A 17,221-nucleotide genomic window follows, 5' to 3' on the forward strand; every position below is an offset into this window, starting at 1 on the left:
TTTTTAAAGTTCATCTAATCCAACTCCTCTGCAATGAACAGGGACGCCTGTGGATAGACCAGGTTGTTCAGAGCCCCGTGCAGCCTGACCTTGAATGCCTCCAGGGACAGGGCATCCAGCACATCCCTGGGCAACCTGTGCCAGTGCCTCACCACCCTTCTTGTAAAAAACTTCTTCCTTATACTCAGTCTAAGTCTCCCCTCCTTTAGTTTGAAACCATACACCCTTGTCCTATCGCAACAGACCCTGTCCCTTTCTTTCTTATAGCCTCCCTTCAGATACTGAAAGGCCGCTCTCAGATCTCCCTGGAGCCTTTTCTTCTCCAGGCTGAACAGCCTCGTCTCTCTCAGCCTGTCCTCACAGGGAGGTGTTCCATCCCTGGGATCATTTTTGTGGCCCTCTTCTGGACATGCTCTAATAGGTCAATGTCTCTGCTCTACTGAGGACTCCACATCTGGACACAGTATTCCAGGTGTGGCCCCACCAGCACAGAGCAGAGGGGCAGGATCACCTCCCTCAACCTGGTGGCCAAGTCTCTTTTGATCCAGTCTTTCCCCAGTTTCGTAAACATTTAATAGAATATTAGAAACTACCTACTTGAAACAGTACATAATTTTAGTAAAACATTAAGTGCTATCACTATGTTTTAATATTAAAATCAAGGTAACCATGGGATTAAGTGAACGGCGTTAACACAATTCACTATTCCAGTTTTATTAGAGTACATTTTGCCATGCCAAATGGCATTGCCAGTCCATATCACGAATTAGTAAGCTTTGCTGTCAAGGTGCAAGTGGATTTCATGTTGCAGCATTGTTATCCATACACTTACATAACACTAGCCACGCTTCGATCAGGACTACACTGAATACCTGTATGTGCGATTCCTCTGGTTCACAGAAGCTGTTCTAACAGGACTCTGCTGTGAGGGAGCCATATTGCGTGTTGGGCTAGGCACGTAGTCATTTGGTACCACCGGAGGACGTACTGGCTCCAACGTACGATAAGGAGAGTGACGCCTACACAGGGACAAGCATATTGCAGAAGCAAATTAGATAATACAGACAAAGCTGCTTTTTGTTCTTTAAAAAGTTAGCTACATCCTAATCAGTACCAAGAGTTACAAATGTTATTCTGTAAGTTTTCAATATCTACTTTGGAGGATGACAAAAACAATTAAGGACGTTCTCCATGTACTTCTATTTCCAGATGTTTTCCTACTCATAAACTCAGTTGCACATTCCATTCTTGTTTTAAAAATAATCCGTATCTTATTTTAAAGGTAAAGCACCATAGTCTGTACATACATACATAGTCACATATCAGCAAGCAGCATTCCTCCTACCTACAGCAAGTTTTCTAAGGACTTCACCTGTAAAAGTTCACAGTCTTCAAAGGAATTACGTTTCTTACACAGCACAAATCAACAGTGTCAAGTGCTAATTTTCCAGCTGTTTAGCACCACCTGTCAAAGCCACAAAGCTGATGATTCTTCTCTAAAGCGCATAGTTGTGTTTTGCAATGAAACAAAAATGTTGCTGTTGGGAAAGGCTGATGATACCCATTATCTTCTGGAAGAAACGTGTTCAACAGTACATAGCCAGTGACACGATCAATAAAAGAAGATGCTGATGTACCATCTGTTGACCTTTGAGATGGTTAAAGTAAAGCCAGGCAAACAAAACCCACCACAGAAAATCTTTTTTTTTGAGCTCCTGTTCACCTAAGCTCTTCACACGCTCGGTAACTGCAACTTACCCAATAGTTCCTTTTCCTGACATTGGTGGACTTGGTGGCTTCTGGGTGGGTGGTGTTGTACGAGGCAACCCACCCATCTTCATATTCTGTGTGCTGACCTGCACGAGAGAACGAGGAGAGAAATGGCCTTCTCTAAGCTCAGCATCTAGGGGGAGAGATGCCTTCAGCAATTAACTCCAAGTAAGGGAAGGTTTAAACAAACAAAAGATCAATTGAGAGGCCATGCATTCTATATGTAATTTCCACTCTGCTGAAAGTCAAGAGTTGCGCTCAAAGGACTCTTTTTTCAAAAATGATATATACCAAAAGTGAATTTGCCTTTAGGCTATCACAAACATTAAATCATTGACAATACAGGCACTGTATCTGACTGGCTTAAACCTCCCAGACAACCTTTAAGACAAAGGCACTTCGTTCATGTTGCCCTACTCAGTGGTAAATTTCCAAAAATATTTTTGAGTACTCTCTAAAACAACTAAAGCTTATCTAATAGGCCACAATTTAATGTACTTAATACAAATGCACAGAAGACAACAATCTCCAAATATATTTCATTAATGTTTTAATATTTTCACAATACTATATTATTTAAGATACTATTTATTATAACTATTATTAATACACATTTAAAGTTATAAAGAAAGCTATATAGAGAAAAATACAGAGATTCATTTTTTCCCCATCAGATTTGTAGCAAATTAATCTTTAAGAATTGATAAATAAACGTATGGGGAAAAATTATTTGCAGTGGTGTGATGTGACTGTGGTCACTCCCTCCCATTCTTTCAGGTTTAATTACTAACAAAGAAACTTTTATATAAAAGAATGTACTATCTAGAAAAAGAAGCCATCTGCATTCCTGGCTGACTGCTCAATCTAGGTATCATAAACAAATATCACCAATGGCATTTTGTTTACCTGTATACTGTCAGACAAGCACAATTCTCTCAATGCATTCACCATTACAGGAATCTGTACGCAGCCTTCTTAAAAGTCTCTGTAAACAGCTTTTGATTTACAAATGCTCAGACTACTCCTTGGACATAGAGATTTTCAACAAACTGAAGTACACTCATGTCTCTTTTGTTCCTGTTGTGTCTGAGTTCATAGTTTTTCTCACTTCCAAAATGTAAATCTTGTCTAATGCCCCATTTAAAAAAAACAAAAAAGCACAGTAATCACCACACTAAGAATATTTGCAAACATTATGAAAAAGGCAAATTACTCCTTCATAATTTGTCCGTAACAATGCACTTAAACCACTAGCAATGCTCACTTCAAATGTATAAATGCTGAGACAGCATTAAGAGCAATACATTCAGTATTCTAACACTCAAATTTGATTTCCTAGCTCTAAAGAACCCCGCTGCTATCACAATTTCAATTTCCTGGGAGGAAAAGAAAACCAAGCACTGCAAGCTTGGTGACTTTTTTGTTTTGTTTTTGTTTTGTACGCCAGATTCAAAACCAAACATTTGGACTTAGTTGTGCAAAAGTGCTTTCCAATGTCAATTTAAGAAAAAAAGTATTTTAAACAGCATTATAAAGTCCTTTAAGCCAACTCTAAGCAACAGGAATTCTAAAGTTAATTCAAGTGAGGGATGATGTAAGCACTGAACTACAATTACTTGGAAGGAAGATGGAAAGTGTAAAATGAAGAACATTTTATTCTATACACGGAATATTAATAGATAGCACAAAATCCTCTCTTTTAATTTATTATTTTTTTTTAAAGTTGCAGCAGCCTCTTCTTTCATTAGAGACATCTGTTTCACCCAGCTATTTGAGTTGACCAAGAACAATACAGAAGAAACAAACCAAAAAACCAGTCACCGCAACATCACTCGTTACAGCGTTTTCAAAGAGCCCACCGTGCCCAACAGAGCAGGGCTTGTGGGTGTCTTTAGATGAAAGCCACCAGCCCAACCCGTGTTCATCCCAGCAGTCCCTGTGTTTCAGCTGGCCACTCTATGGCTTCTCTCTATGTGATGCCAGCACCAGCTATCACTTTACAGTTAACAGAACATCCCACGTATGTAACCCTACTTTCAAGAGTAGTATCACTGCATACAGGAAGAAAAATGAAGTGTTAGGCTTCCACCGGGCTACAGTGACATGGGAAAGAGAGGAAGGTGCAGTTAGAGAGTGAAGCAACATTGCACAGCCAACAGCCAGCAGAAGCAGTACTCGTCCGACCGACGCACAATTCCAGTTACTGACAGTTGCTTTTGTTATTACTGCTAACAAAGATATCCCTGGCACAGGAAAAGAAGAAAGCTTCAGAAAACATGGCTGAGGAAAAAGCGACCCTTTGTTAGAGAAGGAATTTCAGTCACAAAGACACCGTTCTTCAGAAAGACTACGCTGAAAGATGGGGAAATGCACTGTCAGCGAGCTCAGTTTCAGGCTCTTTGAAATGACTTTTCACCATTGAAACTGAAATGCTGAGAAAACAGAGTCTACAGGACCGTCTTCAAATCTGCCAGGACTGATGACTTGAAGACTAGCTACTGAAAGTTCGACAATTCCATCTGAATAAAATCCCCTTTCACTTATAAATAAATTACTCCAACAATCAAAATGGACAGATCTCTGGAAACGCTATTATACAAGACACTAAAAGGCTACAGAGTAACTTGAGAAAATAAAAAGAATCAAATTTAGAACTGTACTAGGGGTAATCTCAGCGAAGATACAAGCGCTGTAAAATTTCCCATTTTTCCCCTTTCATCTAACATACAAAAATAATAATTAATAAAGTTATTAACACTCCCTAACCCTTACAAATTATTACTGTTGTGTTACTGCCTTACCCACTTTGCATATTTGGTGGCAAATATAGTTTTGAGACAAATACAGACATCCCTCATATACGTTTCTGCAATCCAAAGCAAGCACTAGAACTCATGGTCACGTTTCCAGTTACAATCAATTTTTAAAAGTAAGTTTTTCAATCGGAATCAGTTGGAATTCCAAAGTAAGCTAGAGTTTTCCAGATAGAAGTTGTACTGTTTCTGATGACATGTCCCCTGGCTCCACACAGCTTTAAGAATCCAGCTGCAGCTGGTTAAACTGGAGGGGAAAAGCAAAGGAACGCATCTGCCTGTTGGTGGTTTGTGTAACTGCAGGACTCCACAGATCCGTGGTTGGTTTGTATCCAAGAGCTTGCAAATTCTTTTAGGAAACTGCGTGGCAAAACAGAGCCTACAACCAAAAATCACAAAGCATCTCACCGTTGTGCTAAAAACAAGAAAAGATAGAGAGAGGCAATAATGACCTGGGCACAAACTGTAGGAAAAAAAAAAGTAGCTGATTGTGGTAAAAGACGAAAGATACCCTGTGAACACAGAGCAGCACTGCACATGGCCTATGCAGAATGAATGGAGGAATTTTTCCAGTGTTTTGCCTCTTTCCATGGAGGCAAAAAAAGCAGAAAACATCATGCATTGAAATTAAATGGAAGGACTTCAAATAATTCTAGGGAGAGTACACGAGCACTCTCAGATAAGTATTTCTTTGACTGGGTACCTTACAGAAGTTTTTTTGGTTTTGTTTTTTTTGTTTTGTTTTGTTTTTTTACACGAGGTAGCCTGCAGCAGGGCTACAGCTGAAAAGGTCTAAGGACCAGAGCTGTAACTCCAGCAGTGCTGGAGCTAGAATGCAATGCCTTACTGAGGAAGGAACTGCATAAACAACCTAAAACAAGCACATCCTTCGTAAGTAACACATCCTGGAAGATGCCCTGAGATTCAGCTCCACAGTAACAGCAGTAAAAAAACTTCAAAGAAACAAAAGGCCTGAAGTGACTGCTACAGATCATTCTGTTTAAAAGAAGGCACTATTGCCTGAACAAGAAGTGCAGAGATACATGGCTGGTCAGACAGACCTGTTCAAAGTATTTGCACCAATGTACCATTTATTTCGAGAGCTTTAAGGCACTTAACTGTTTATCTGCACAGCTTTAAAAAACTTCACTGCAGCAAAGATTCAAATCCAGAACATGTTTACCAGGCATCTCGTTGTTAGATTCATTATCAAGCTAAAGCGATTTTCACCAAAAAGACTGAAGAGCTTATATTCCAAACCGCAGGAAGAACTAAACCTAAAGTTGGACTCTGCCCAGAAGTGTCTAAGGGGTGCTTTACTGTCAAATTAGATTTTCTAGATCTTTCAGGTTAGCAAAAGATATGGCAAATCTAACAAGAAAGCATCCCAGTAGTGATGTTCCACAGAGTACATTCAGAAGCTCTGAGCAGCTATCCAGCCTTCCTGAGCAATTTAATACCTGACACCAGCAAAAACCACCTAATGCTGAACGAAAACTTCCCACGCCTCACTTCATCTTGTTAAAGCTCCAGGGAGTACAGACTATTATTTTGCCTGTCTACCTCAGAGTAAATTCCTTGCCAGGTTGTGCTTGACCACTTGAATAGTTATTCTGCAAGTCTAATTTAAGCCGTATGTCCATCAGTTGATAAACTAGTTGATACAGAAGTGAAAAGTCTATATTTCAACCTCGTCTTGCCAACGACCACAAGTAAAAGTTTCAGCAAGCGAGTTTACCCGCTTATACTGTGTTCAATTACATAAAGTAATTGAAGAACCGAGTCCAGTAAGTACAAAAAGGCTTCAACAACATCATTCTAAATTGATCTGCTGATGGGAGATGGTACAGATACTCCTCTCACTTGTAGCTGCAGTTTTCTTAAAATTGTGCCTTAAATTTAAAGGTAAGCTATGCAGGCAGAAGCACAGTTCGCCCTGTCAGTCAGTTTAATGGCAGAACTCTCAGCCAAGACTAAGGTTTCCTTGCAGCCATGAAAAATAAATACAACGTAAACATTTCATATGACATCTCCCAAGTAAAATTAATATCCACACAGAACTACGGTCAGTGGGCTTCTTTCAGTTTTCTCCTTTTGGGCTGACACACTGCGGCTATGGGGACACCTGACGAGTAACATACATCCGCTAACGGGGTTCTTTATAACCCGCACGGGTTTGGCAATGAGAAGATGATTGGCACATTTTAACCACCAAATGGAATTTGCGATCAGGTTCACTCCAATAAAATGGAGAAATACTTTAGCTGGTGTTATAACAAAGAATGTTATTTTCATTCTAAACCCATAAAAAGAAAAAAAAATTTCTGAAATGCTGAATAGATTTTCCACCACTGCAGACAATGCACAGATACTGCAGCTCATGCATTATATATAATTACATTGCTTTTATATTTTACTTTTTTAGGATAGTCATTACTGGTTCATAACTGCAACTGCAGAGAGCACCGGAGGAAGATGACAGTTTGCCCATTCCGCTTCTAAAAGCACCATCTAGCATGGACTGCGTGCAGAATAAGACACATTCAGCACCAGAAGTATCCATTTCATACAGATAGACAGAAACAGACAGGGAGGACATCTATTTTATAACTCCCCAAAAACATTTAACCACTATGCGACTTAAAATACAATACTGTACCCCACACTCGTGAAAAATCTTCTTTCATTAACTAAGAAATGTTCATTGTGATCAGACGTGCTACATACACAGCAGTACCTTATCCCAAGTACCAGCTGGCCAACTCCACAGGGGCGTCATTAGGATAGCTGCCCTAGTAGCTATTTAACAGGAATGTGCAGGGTTTTCTTTTAGCTTTTCAGTCACGGAAAATACTTAGTCATGAAGAAGATTACACATCATCTTGGAACTCCATTTAATTAATATTTTCCATGTGACATCTTAGTATTCTGCACTTTCAAATGTAGTTCCCTCTTTAAAACCATGGCTGCCACTAAATAAATTTCATTCCTTCTAACCCAAATCCCCAAACCAGATGCACTTCAGGAAGACAACAATACCAAAAATGCTCAATAAAGGCTACATCTATTTACTATTTAATGCATTCCAATGCTGGATCATGCAATTTCAACTTCTTGTCAAATTTTGAGGCTTTTTGCTGTTAGTTCTGCAGCCACTAACACTACTAACGTTTGAATTCCTCTGAGACCCTGAAGAATTTGCCATACTCCAGTCTGAATTTTCTGACACATTAGTCACTTAACAGCCTTCCACATAAATCACTCAGTCACCGAGTGGCTCTTTGTATTTAAATACCACTACCAGATTCTGAAAAAATTAAGGATACTGCAACTTTAAAAAATGATGTACAGATTTCAATTATTATTATTATTATTTTATTTTACACACCTTTAGAGCCCCCTTATCGGAGCAATCTTACGCTGAAAAATTAATCCCAATCAAAAAACAATTCATACCGTATATAGGATAAAAAGAATATTACACAGGGGGAGGCTCACATCCAGCTGCTAGGCATTTGTTGGTTTTTTTTTAATCCATAGTTAGCACAATATTCCTCCTCTGTAAATGATATGGTAAATACATTTAAGATAGTTAATATTTTGCCACAAAACTTTTTAAATGAACTGTTAGCTTCCTTACACGAATACATCAATTTCCATCACAAAACATTTATCTGCAAAAGAGTCATTCACCAGATTCACAGGAACGAGAGTTACGTTGTTTTAAACAACGTTTTAAATCTGCAACATTCACATAACCATCTCCCCGTGTGTAATAGTCTCAGAAGAATAAGAATGGGAATCCAGCCCTGGGATTTCTTACCTTAAATCTAAGCAACCACTTAATGCATAAATGGAGCAAATAAAAGAGGTAAGGAAAAAAAAAGCATTGAAAGGTTAGTTGGAACTTCAGGATATGAAGAGAAAGGAAAAAGAAAGAAAAAAGTTAAGCATTCAGCATTAACAAAATAATGTATCAGTAGATCATAGAAAGAGTGGCTAAAGCAGAATGTGTTATGAATAAAAGATTTTCAAGCTGAAACTTTCAATATATGTTGATCACAAAGCCCTTAGATTAACACTTCAAAATTAAAGCTCAATTGTCGGTACACTGTTTACTCAAGTTCTTACAGTGCTAACTGCAAGTCACCGTCCTTCAGAATGGAACATAAGACCTTGATAGATAATCTTCAGAGATTAATTTTTGGAGCTGTCAAAGAATAGATTTATCAATACCCTGAGCTCAACTGAACTCAGTTGCCTGTGTTAGCATATTTACAACCAGCTGAAACAAAATCCTCTAAATATTAAGCTAATACATGTTCTTTCCTAGACAATGCTATTAGTTAACTCTTAATCTGGTCCAGTGAGAAATCTCTTGAACAAAGACCAAGAGTAAATCACCATGCCTTGTACCTTTTTCTAAACGTAATGTTAAGACATTAGCCAACAGTGAAACATTTCAAAGCTTAAGTGCTAGGTTTTTTTGGCATGAAGTCACACAATATCTCACTGGCATAATACCATATATTTTCTTTCACCATAATAAAAATATCAGAAAAAGTAGTCCTCCCATTTGAATATCTTTTGATCTGTTTTCAGTTCAGGTGATCTAAATACATTGCACATGACATTTCTTAAATTTCTTCTAACACCAAATGTAAAACATGGCAGAATCTCGACAGCAGGGACTACTCTGGTTCATTCACTTAGCTCATAACAAGAACCCAATGGAGCAAAGAAAACATAATATGATTTACTAGAAAGCGGCCTGTCTTCAAGTTCAAAGTTTCATGGAGATATTAACCAAGAAAGTCCCTGCTTCACAGTTGCCCAGCAAAGCCAGGTGTCCCTGTACGGGCTGGAAAGATTGTCAATTACACAAAAGGGTCCAGGAGGAGAGACCTTTTCCTCAGCAGTACTGCCTGATAATTACAGTACCTTAATACAACTACACACTACTTCAAATGGATCAAACTTTTTTCTTTTCCATCCTCATGACTAGGAAACCTCTTGGAAAGAAAAGCAGATGAGTCTGTAAGCCAGGAAACACTCAAAAAAAAAAAAAATAGCGCAAGTCCCTTTCAGATAAGAAGTTTTTCGTATTTTTGCAGCATTGTGGCTTCAGGGAAGCAAGACGAGGAGGGACCACTTCAAATGACATAGTGGCATTTAAATTCTCTCCCACCATACAGTAAAGCACCTTTTCCCAAAGAAGGTATCTACCAATGTTTTGAATTTCCAAGGGTGATATACCTGGTTAGTAAACTGGTTAAACTATTTACTTCAACATGGCACGCTGGATTTCTTGGCCAAGGATGCTCCCCTGTTTCTCCTTTATTATTCTCAGTCCAGTTCGCAATCATTTTCAGAGACCACAATGAAAGCATGCTACACTACTTTTTTGATTGCCTTGATAATAAATAACGTTGTGTCCCAGTGCTAGAGGGAAAGCCCTACAGCAAAAAGTAGACAGAGGACTAATAGTAACTAGAACTTCAATGTTATTTATCAAGTAACTTGCCAAGTACTCATTTTAAGGGAGAAATACCACAGCTCAAGCAATAAACAGCTAAAAATATGCAAATTTAAAGCTCTTGCCTCTCATCTTTTTCTTTTTGTTGTCCAGCAGGAGATCTAGTAAACTATTCCGTGGTTTTGTTCTGCTTAAGTAACTAAGAAGCCGATAAACACAACTGGCCACTTTCTCCCCATTAGCAAGAGAGTGGTTCTTTCCTCAGCGCTGAACACAGGATTAACCCAAATGGAATTGATCTATGGAGCTTAATGTTCAAATTTGCTAGATGTTTCACTAAGCACACAATGCTTCATTTTTTCAAGATAAATATAGTACACTGCAAACAGGACATTTGGATGCTGTTTCAAGTACATTACAAGCAGAACAAATGGCTGCAAATACACATTTTACTCATCAGCCTCTGCATCACAGTGGGTATGATTCTACTACATTGAGGTAAGTAGAATAACAATTAAGGGTTTAAAGCCAGTGGGAAGTAACATTGTGTTGTAGAGCAATTAAAACCTTTTTTAATGAGTTCTAAAATAATCTCATTAAAACAAAAGTGATCAAAAATATTATCAAGAACAATATTCAGAAAGAGCTCCGTTGACCTGCAGAAATTCAAATTTCAAAATTCAAAATTTGAATTGGTAGTAGATTTTAACACAAGAATTATAATGATTTCCTAGATGAAACAGTAGCTATTATTGATATTGCAGGGGTTGTTTTGGTTTTCTTTCTTTCTTTGTTCATATTTTTTCTCTAAATTAAAGAGTCACTTGTCTGTTGAAAATCTGATTAAGGTCACAAATTGAAGCTGAATCTTTTGGTAAGAAATGGTGAAAAAACCTTCCTGTTGACTAACAGGATGCAAATAAGACTTCAAGAAAAACTGCTCCAAAGAAATATTTAAACGGGACTGTCAAGAATTTGAATTTTAAAAGTCAGGTTAAATCCAAGCTGACAGTTCAAACTGAACATCATAGGTAACCCAATGCATGTAAGGTGTCAAACAAAAAGAAATTCTGGTGTAGTTGAACTGGAAGAAGCATCTTACTGTACCGCTAACTTAGAGGTTTATAGATTTGTTAGTTTGTCATGTAAAAATGACACAGCTTTGCATCATTTACCTTTCTTCTCCTGGAACTTTAACTTCGTCAGTGTTCTCATTTCCATATTTGTTTTCCTGGCAGCACAATTTAACAATGAGACAATGACATGCCTGCAAAGACTCTGCTGGCATTCAGGAAATGCTTAGAAAAAATCCACATACATCTAATCTCACACTTGCCATCACTGCCGTTGTGTACACTGCTCTAACGCTTGGACAAGACAGCCACCAATTGTGACTTATTCTGATCTTGACCCTGAAATTCATTTTTCCTAGTCTTAAACAATTAGGATCAGCTGGCTTTGAGCTTGGCAGCACTATCAACATTCTGAAACCCTGTATGGCAAAAAAGTAGTAGAGAGCTCACTTTAACAAAGCACGTTACAGGACATGGGTATGACAGACTGACAGAAGTTAAAGAAGAGAGCAACTAATACTTCTTATGCAAACGCTTTCTTCAGATGCGCTTCCAAGTAAACCAGGGCAGCTAAAGCTGGATCATACTCTGTGCTGCTAATTCAGAGAGAAAAGTGAGAGATGGTCATTAGCCTTTTATTACTCAGGTATATCCTGATAACTGACTCAAATAGTAAGAGCAGCATCACACAAGAACATGTTTAGAAGCATTGTAAAAGCTGAGATCTACAGTCCTCAGAAATAAGATTCAGTGAGTTGCGAGGTTCAGAGAGAAAGGGAAGGGGAAAGAGTAACTGCAGCCTTGCGGAACTCTTCTTACACATATAGACATACTGGCCAGGCAAGGAGAAACTGGTATATTACCATGAAAAGCATCAAGTTATTTTGTAAATATACAAAGACAAAGTATTTGCAGTTTGGCTGTTTTAACAATATCACCTACCTTCACTCCATGTCCAATATCATCTAGAATTGTATAATCAATAGGTTTCCTGATGTAGCGAACTGGTCGCTCCAAGTTAGCTGGTGCAATGATTTTGTGAGTTCTTGAGGTGTTTTTGTTTGTAGTCAAGATACCAATTTCTCTTCTAGCAACTTTCTCTTTGTGAATGTCCACCGTCTACAAAAGACGCAGTGTATTTACTAACAGTGGTATGCATTTGAATACAGAGTCAGTAGACAAAAAAAATACTAACTAAATCAGTTCCAATGTTTTGATACTGTGCTAAACATATCACTGCATTTACTTGCTTACATCACCCTTGTTTGATTTACTGTTGAACTTGTCACCTCCAAACCTACACTAATAGCCATAAGTTCTTTGGGTTTTCTATTACTCTCATTCTCTACAATTCAGCAAAATATCTTTTTTTTTTTCCATTTTTATTTCCTGTGAATTTACTGACACTGATTTATACAATTCTTTTAATTATCTTTTTTAATTTTACAACTGCTCCCTCAGCTCATCTTTGAAGTACCCTTTGATGAGACAAAGCGTAAGGATATCTTCCCAAACCTTAACTTCTACACCCTGAAAAACAAACTGTGAGCTGCTTTTCTCACACTATAAGAGTTTACTATGCTAGCACTGGTAGTTATACGACAGAATATAGCTTCTCTCAGACAAATCAGACAAGGTACTACAGTCAGTAAGAACTCGTCATCACAAAGCAATGGTGAGATTTTAGGTCATTAAGCCCAGTGCCTTAATTTAGAATGGGTAAGGCTATCACAGAAAAGCCATCCTTCCTGTAACACAAACATTATACAGTGAGTACCACAGGAGAATATCTAGCTTAGAAACAAGGTCCTACTGAAAATTCATTCTGTGAAAACATGTGCTTGAATTTTTTTTTTTTTTTTTTTTTAATAGGAAAAGGAAAAAGAGAACGTTATCAAAAAAACAACCCATCTCTTGCAGGGAAAAAAACAACCCTCTTAAATCAAGGTGCACAGAGTTGCATGCAGCATTAAAAAAATCATCATCGTTTGTTGACAAAACACCTTTGCCTACAAAAAACTTCAGAGTTGTGAACATTTTAGCTACAGGTTAAGGTAAGAAAACACCCAGAATTATCATCATTAAGATCATTAATCATTCATAAAATTTCTTGCAATCACGACGGTACTGGAGAGTCTTTTCATAGCCAACACAAATGCTCTGTAGCAATTACAAAGGAACAGGTACAAATGAGAAACCATTTTCATAACAAAAGTTTTCTGAATTTTATTTTTCTGTGGGCAGGCACTGGAACAGTGGGATTGGCTACAATGTTGCACACTTCTGCTTGAGCCAAGGATACCAGAAGCAGTAAAAAAGATCTTGTACATCTGTATTATCTGTGAAAATAACTCTAAAATATAAAACAATGAACAACAAAAAACCACAGACACAAACAAAAGCAAACAAAAGAAACATACAAAACACCCACGAAAACAAACAAACAAGCAACACTTCCTGAAAGCTGTTTCTTCAAACTCTTTCCAGAGAAGAATTTCCCCAAACATTAAGGGCATAATGTGCAAGTTTAAATTACAGTCTATCAAGATTATCCATTATTTCCCAACAACATATTTTCAAGATCTTGCACCTTTGCTAAATTGAAGCAACTAATACAGCTTTGTCACGTCCATTTCTGCCACTTCTAGTACCACCTGCCTAGAGCAATAAAGCTCTGACCAAAGCTGTGCAGCTATTTCTTCAAATAAAGCTACCAAAAAAAAAAATAGATAATTCAATGTCAGAATACGTTGGTAATCCTCTCTTTAGAAAGTTCAAGTTCATTGGGTAACGACTGGAAATCATTTAGGGAAGTTAAACTAACTGGGTTACATTCTCCATCACCCTTACAAAAATCCACCCAAATCTGGCCAACACATGAACCTCTGCAGAAATTCACAGTTTGAGCAAGCTTAATTTAAGAATTAAGCTGATTCACCACTAATTTTGCCACAGTCCTTTCTGGAGTTTCCTGGGATGACCAGGTCTAGATATCACCCCCCCCAAAGCAACAGTGCGAGTCAGATTCTTCACATCTCATACAGTACTTAGGGTTGTTCAAGCACCAGAGCAAATAGAGCACATACTCATGTTCCAATCCAGCACACCAAAAAAGTACTATTCTATGTCAGGGTAAGATCCAGTATTTCATCTTCCAACGTATTTTAGTCCCTACTCTTTGCCAAACCTTCACTTTCACGGGATAGCAGAAGGAGAGGTTCACAGAGCCATTATACCCAAAGATGGTCTACAAAATTCTCACCTCAGCTGCTGGGGACTTAGAAAGCACAAACTGTTTTGTCTGTTTGTCTTTGTTTTTATAATCTAACTGCATGCATCTGCAACAACTTGGAAGACAGTTTCATGTTATTACCACAGAAGAATTCAATCTCTGCTGCTATCTCGGACTTCATCTGTGATCTAGACATGACACTAGAGAACTGCAGAAACATTTTGTGTTCTTTGTTTCTCTGATCCCATTTGCTGAAAGGTTAAACAACCCCAGCTGGCAGAGCAACTGCCTCTCAATTGCTATATAATGTTTCAAATGTACTGCAACATCACAGTTGTATAGCTCTGAATCAAAACATTTCTACCTTAGGCACTACATTCTCAGAGCTTGGACTTCAACCTACGAATCAGAGAAAGTAATTCAGCGCAGCATTAGTAGGTTTTTCATACTTTCTCTGCATTTCAAGTGCATCACTTCTGCAAACTTAACCAGACACTTTTAGTATTCTATTACACAATTATCTAGAAACATAAGGTGAATGAAGGCACTTAATGCACATGTTATTGTAGCAACAGCACCTTGGCACTGTGGAAACTTGTTTCCATGAATGACGAGAGGGTTTTATTAATAATTAAGTAGGAATTGTAAGTACATTCAGTTTCCTTAAGGACTACCGTGATAAGCGAGGCACGACTTCAGTAACAAACAATGAAAAGTGTAAAATCTGATTACAATCTGAAGCTCATCTAAAGGGGGTTCTCTTGCATTGTGATTCAGAACATCTCCTTAATACTTAGCAGCAATGGAATGACTAAGCTCATTAAGACAGCATCCACTTCAGGCAAACACGCCCCAAATTGTATTGTGTTGGAAGGTTTTTCAAAAATTTCATTTTTTTTGATTAGTTGACAACTGAAGTCATAAGATCTTAAGACATTTATAAAATAGCAGGAAAAAAAACATTAAGCTATTTGATAAGTAGAAAAAGGAACAAAGATTAACCTGCTACTAAAGAAAATCAAAATATTTATCTTCAACACAGGTAATTATTGTCTCCAGTACTAGCATAAATCCTTTAACAATTAAGAATGTCAGCAGAATGTTTATTCATTGATATAGAAACTTCTACTAAGAAGCATCAATTACAAATGACTCTCTTCAGAAAGATCTCCAAGAATATGACAAAAAAGTGTGATTCATTATTGGAGGTTATAGCTGGATTAGCAGAACACCAAACCTGTGAAGTCTAGCAGGAGCAGCAGACAGGATATACTCTGTTCTTCCATAACTTAAAATACTATTGTCTGATAAGAAATTTCTAACTCCTGACAGTATTATGCATTTTTTCCCCCATCATTCCACTGGGCAAAAGCATTTACATAACAGAAAGTTCATCAGAGGTTACACTCATCATTACCATCTTTTCATATACTTTCCATAATGTCTGAAAAAGGCAAGCACCAGCTTAAGGAGAAAAACAAAATTAACATTATTCACCACTTCACTTAAAAGTCACTGAACTCAGAGTTTTGAAATATATTTTACCTATGAATGAAATTTCCCGGAATATTAAGCTAGCACTTGGGAAGCCCAATCTGCTGTCAAAATTTCAGAAACAAAAGTCTCCACAGTCTTTATTTCTTCCTCAAAACATTCTAATTTTCATTTATCAATTTACTGTCAGTCTGTTTGGGCTTTTAAAATTCACTTTAAAAACACCTTAGGAGAAAAGGCTGCTTAAGTACAATGATGCTAAGTTGGATGGTGTTGTTCCTTTTTTATATCTTACTTTAAACAATCTTATTTCAAATTAGCTTGAAAACTGGACTATTACTTTAAAATGAAAAACTGATGTCAGAAATGTAACGTATCTGTTGCTTCAACGTAAATTATACGTATTCTGTACAGTAAGAGGTCATAACGATACAAAGATACTGAAGAGCTACCTACCCAATGAACTGGTAATGTCTACAGTGTGAAGTTAGATTTGCATTGCTATTTTCAGAAAAGTCTGGCTATTCTTAGAATTTGCCATTTTTAGAAAAGTCTGCTATTCATATAATTCACAAGAAAAGGACAACCAAAAACAGTTACCAGCCTTCACCGACACCGCAGTGGAAGGCCCAAGGGAATTTCCATGCAGAGAACACTTGACTCATGCACACTGCTGCAGTTCAACCAAGCATCACATGCTGACTATGATCTATTCACTGCTTATGACTGGAAGCATCATGGGAGACAAATTCCATAAGAAGAGGATGAAGCAGGTTTCTCCATCCTATAGCATCACTGGAGACTACTCATCACTCCTACTATATTCGAACTCTTTGTGACAGAACACTTGTTTATATAATTACTACCAAAGGATAGTTTTAAAGCTCAGCTTTCTCACTAAGAGCATTTTATAACCAAATCTGACCAAATATTTTTCATCATACAAATATTAAAACCTGAAAATCTGCAAAATTACTTTAAAGAATTTGGAGGTGATCATTGTTTCACAGCGTCTGCTAACTTGAGAAAATTTTAACACAATTTTTCTTACAAGAATAAATATTTATACAGATGATCTGTATTTAGGATTGAAATTATTCAAATATAAAACAGTGCATATTATCTATTACTGGACAAAGATCAAGAAAGCAAGTAAGAACAGATAGATTTATCAGCCATCAGACCAAAACAAAGTAATCTTAAATTTTAGAACAACAGGATTTAATCGCTTGCATTAAAATTATTTCCTCATTCAGGACCTATATGCAATTTGAAAATCCACAAATGGCCATCAGTTTCCTTCTCAGTTCTTTGATTAAGTTGACATTTTAGAAGGAAATACAGAAAGTGACATAAATTTGCA

The 17,221-nt window shown here is 37.4% G+C and overlaps 1 protein-coding gene across 15 annotated transcripts in view; it reads right to left on the reverse strand.

Moving 5' to 3' along the window:
* ABI2 (abl interactor 2) overlaps nt 1-17,221 on the reverse strand; it is a 60,860-nt gene that overhangs the window by 15,300 nt on the left and 28,339 nt on the right. For 10 of the 15 annotated variants that reach the window (XM_021397496.1, XM_021397494.1, XM_021397501.1 and 7 more), the window contains exons 3-6: nt 12,075-12,251; nt 8,407-8,424; nt 1,759-1,856; nt 873-1,019 (exon numbers count right to left, since the gene is read on the reverse strand). In XM_021397496.1, the coding sequence (XP_021253171.1) occupies nt 873-1,019; nt 1,759-1,856; nt 8,407-8,424; nt 12,075-12,251 (440 nt within the window). The remainder of the gene's footprint in view (nt 1-872; nt 1,020-1,758; nt 1,857-8,406; nt 8,425-12,074; nt 12,252-17,221) is intronic. The other 5 variants (XM_021397498.1, XM_021397493.1, XM_021397504.1 and 2 more) reach the window with 2 other exon arrangements.

This window comes from Numida meleagris, chromosome 5, assembly GCF_002078875.1.
Source record: "Numida meleagris isolate 19003 breed g44 Domestic line chromosome 5, NumMel1.0, whole genome shotgun sequence".
Taxonomy (NCBI): Eukaryota; Metazoa; Chordata; class Aves; order Galliformes; family Numididae; genus Numida; species Numida meleagris.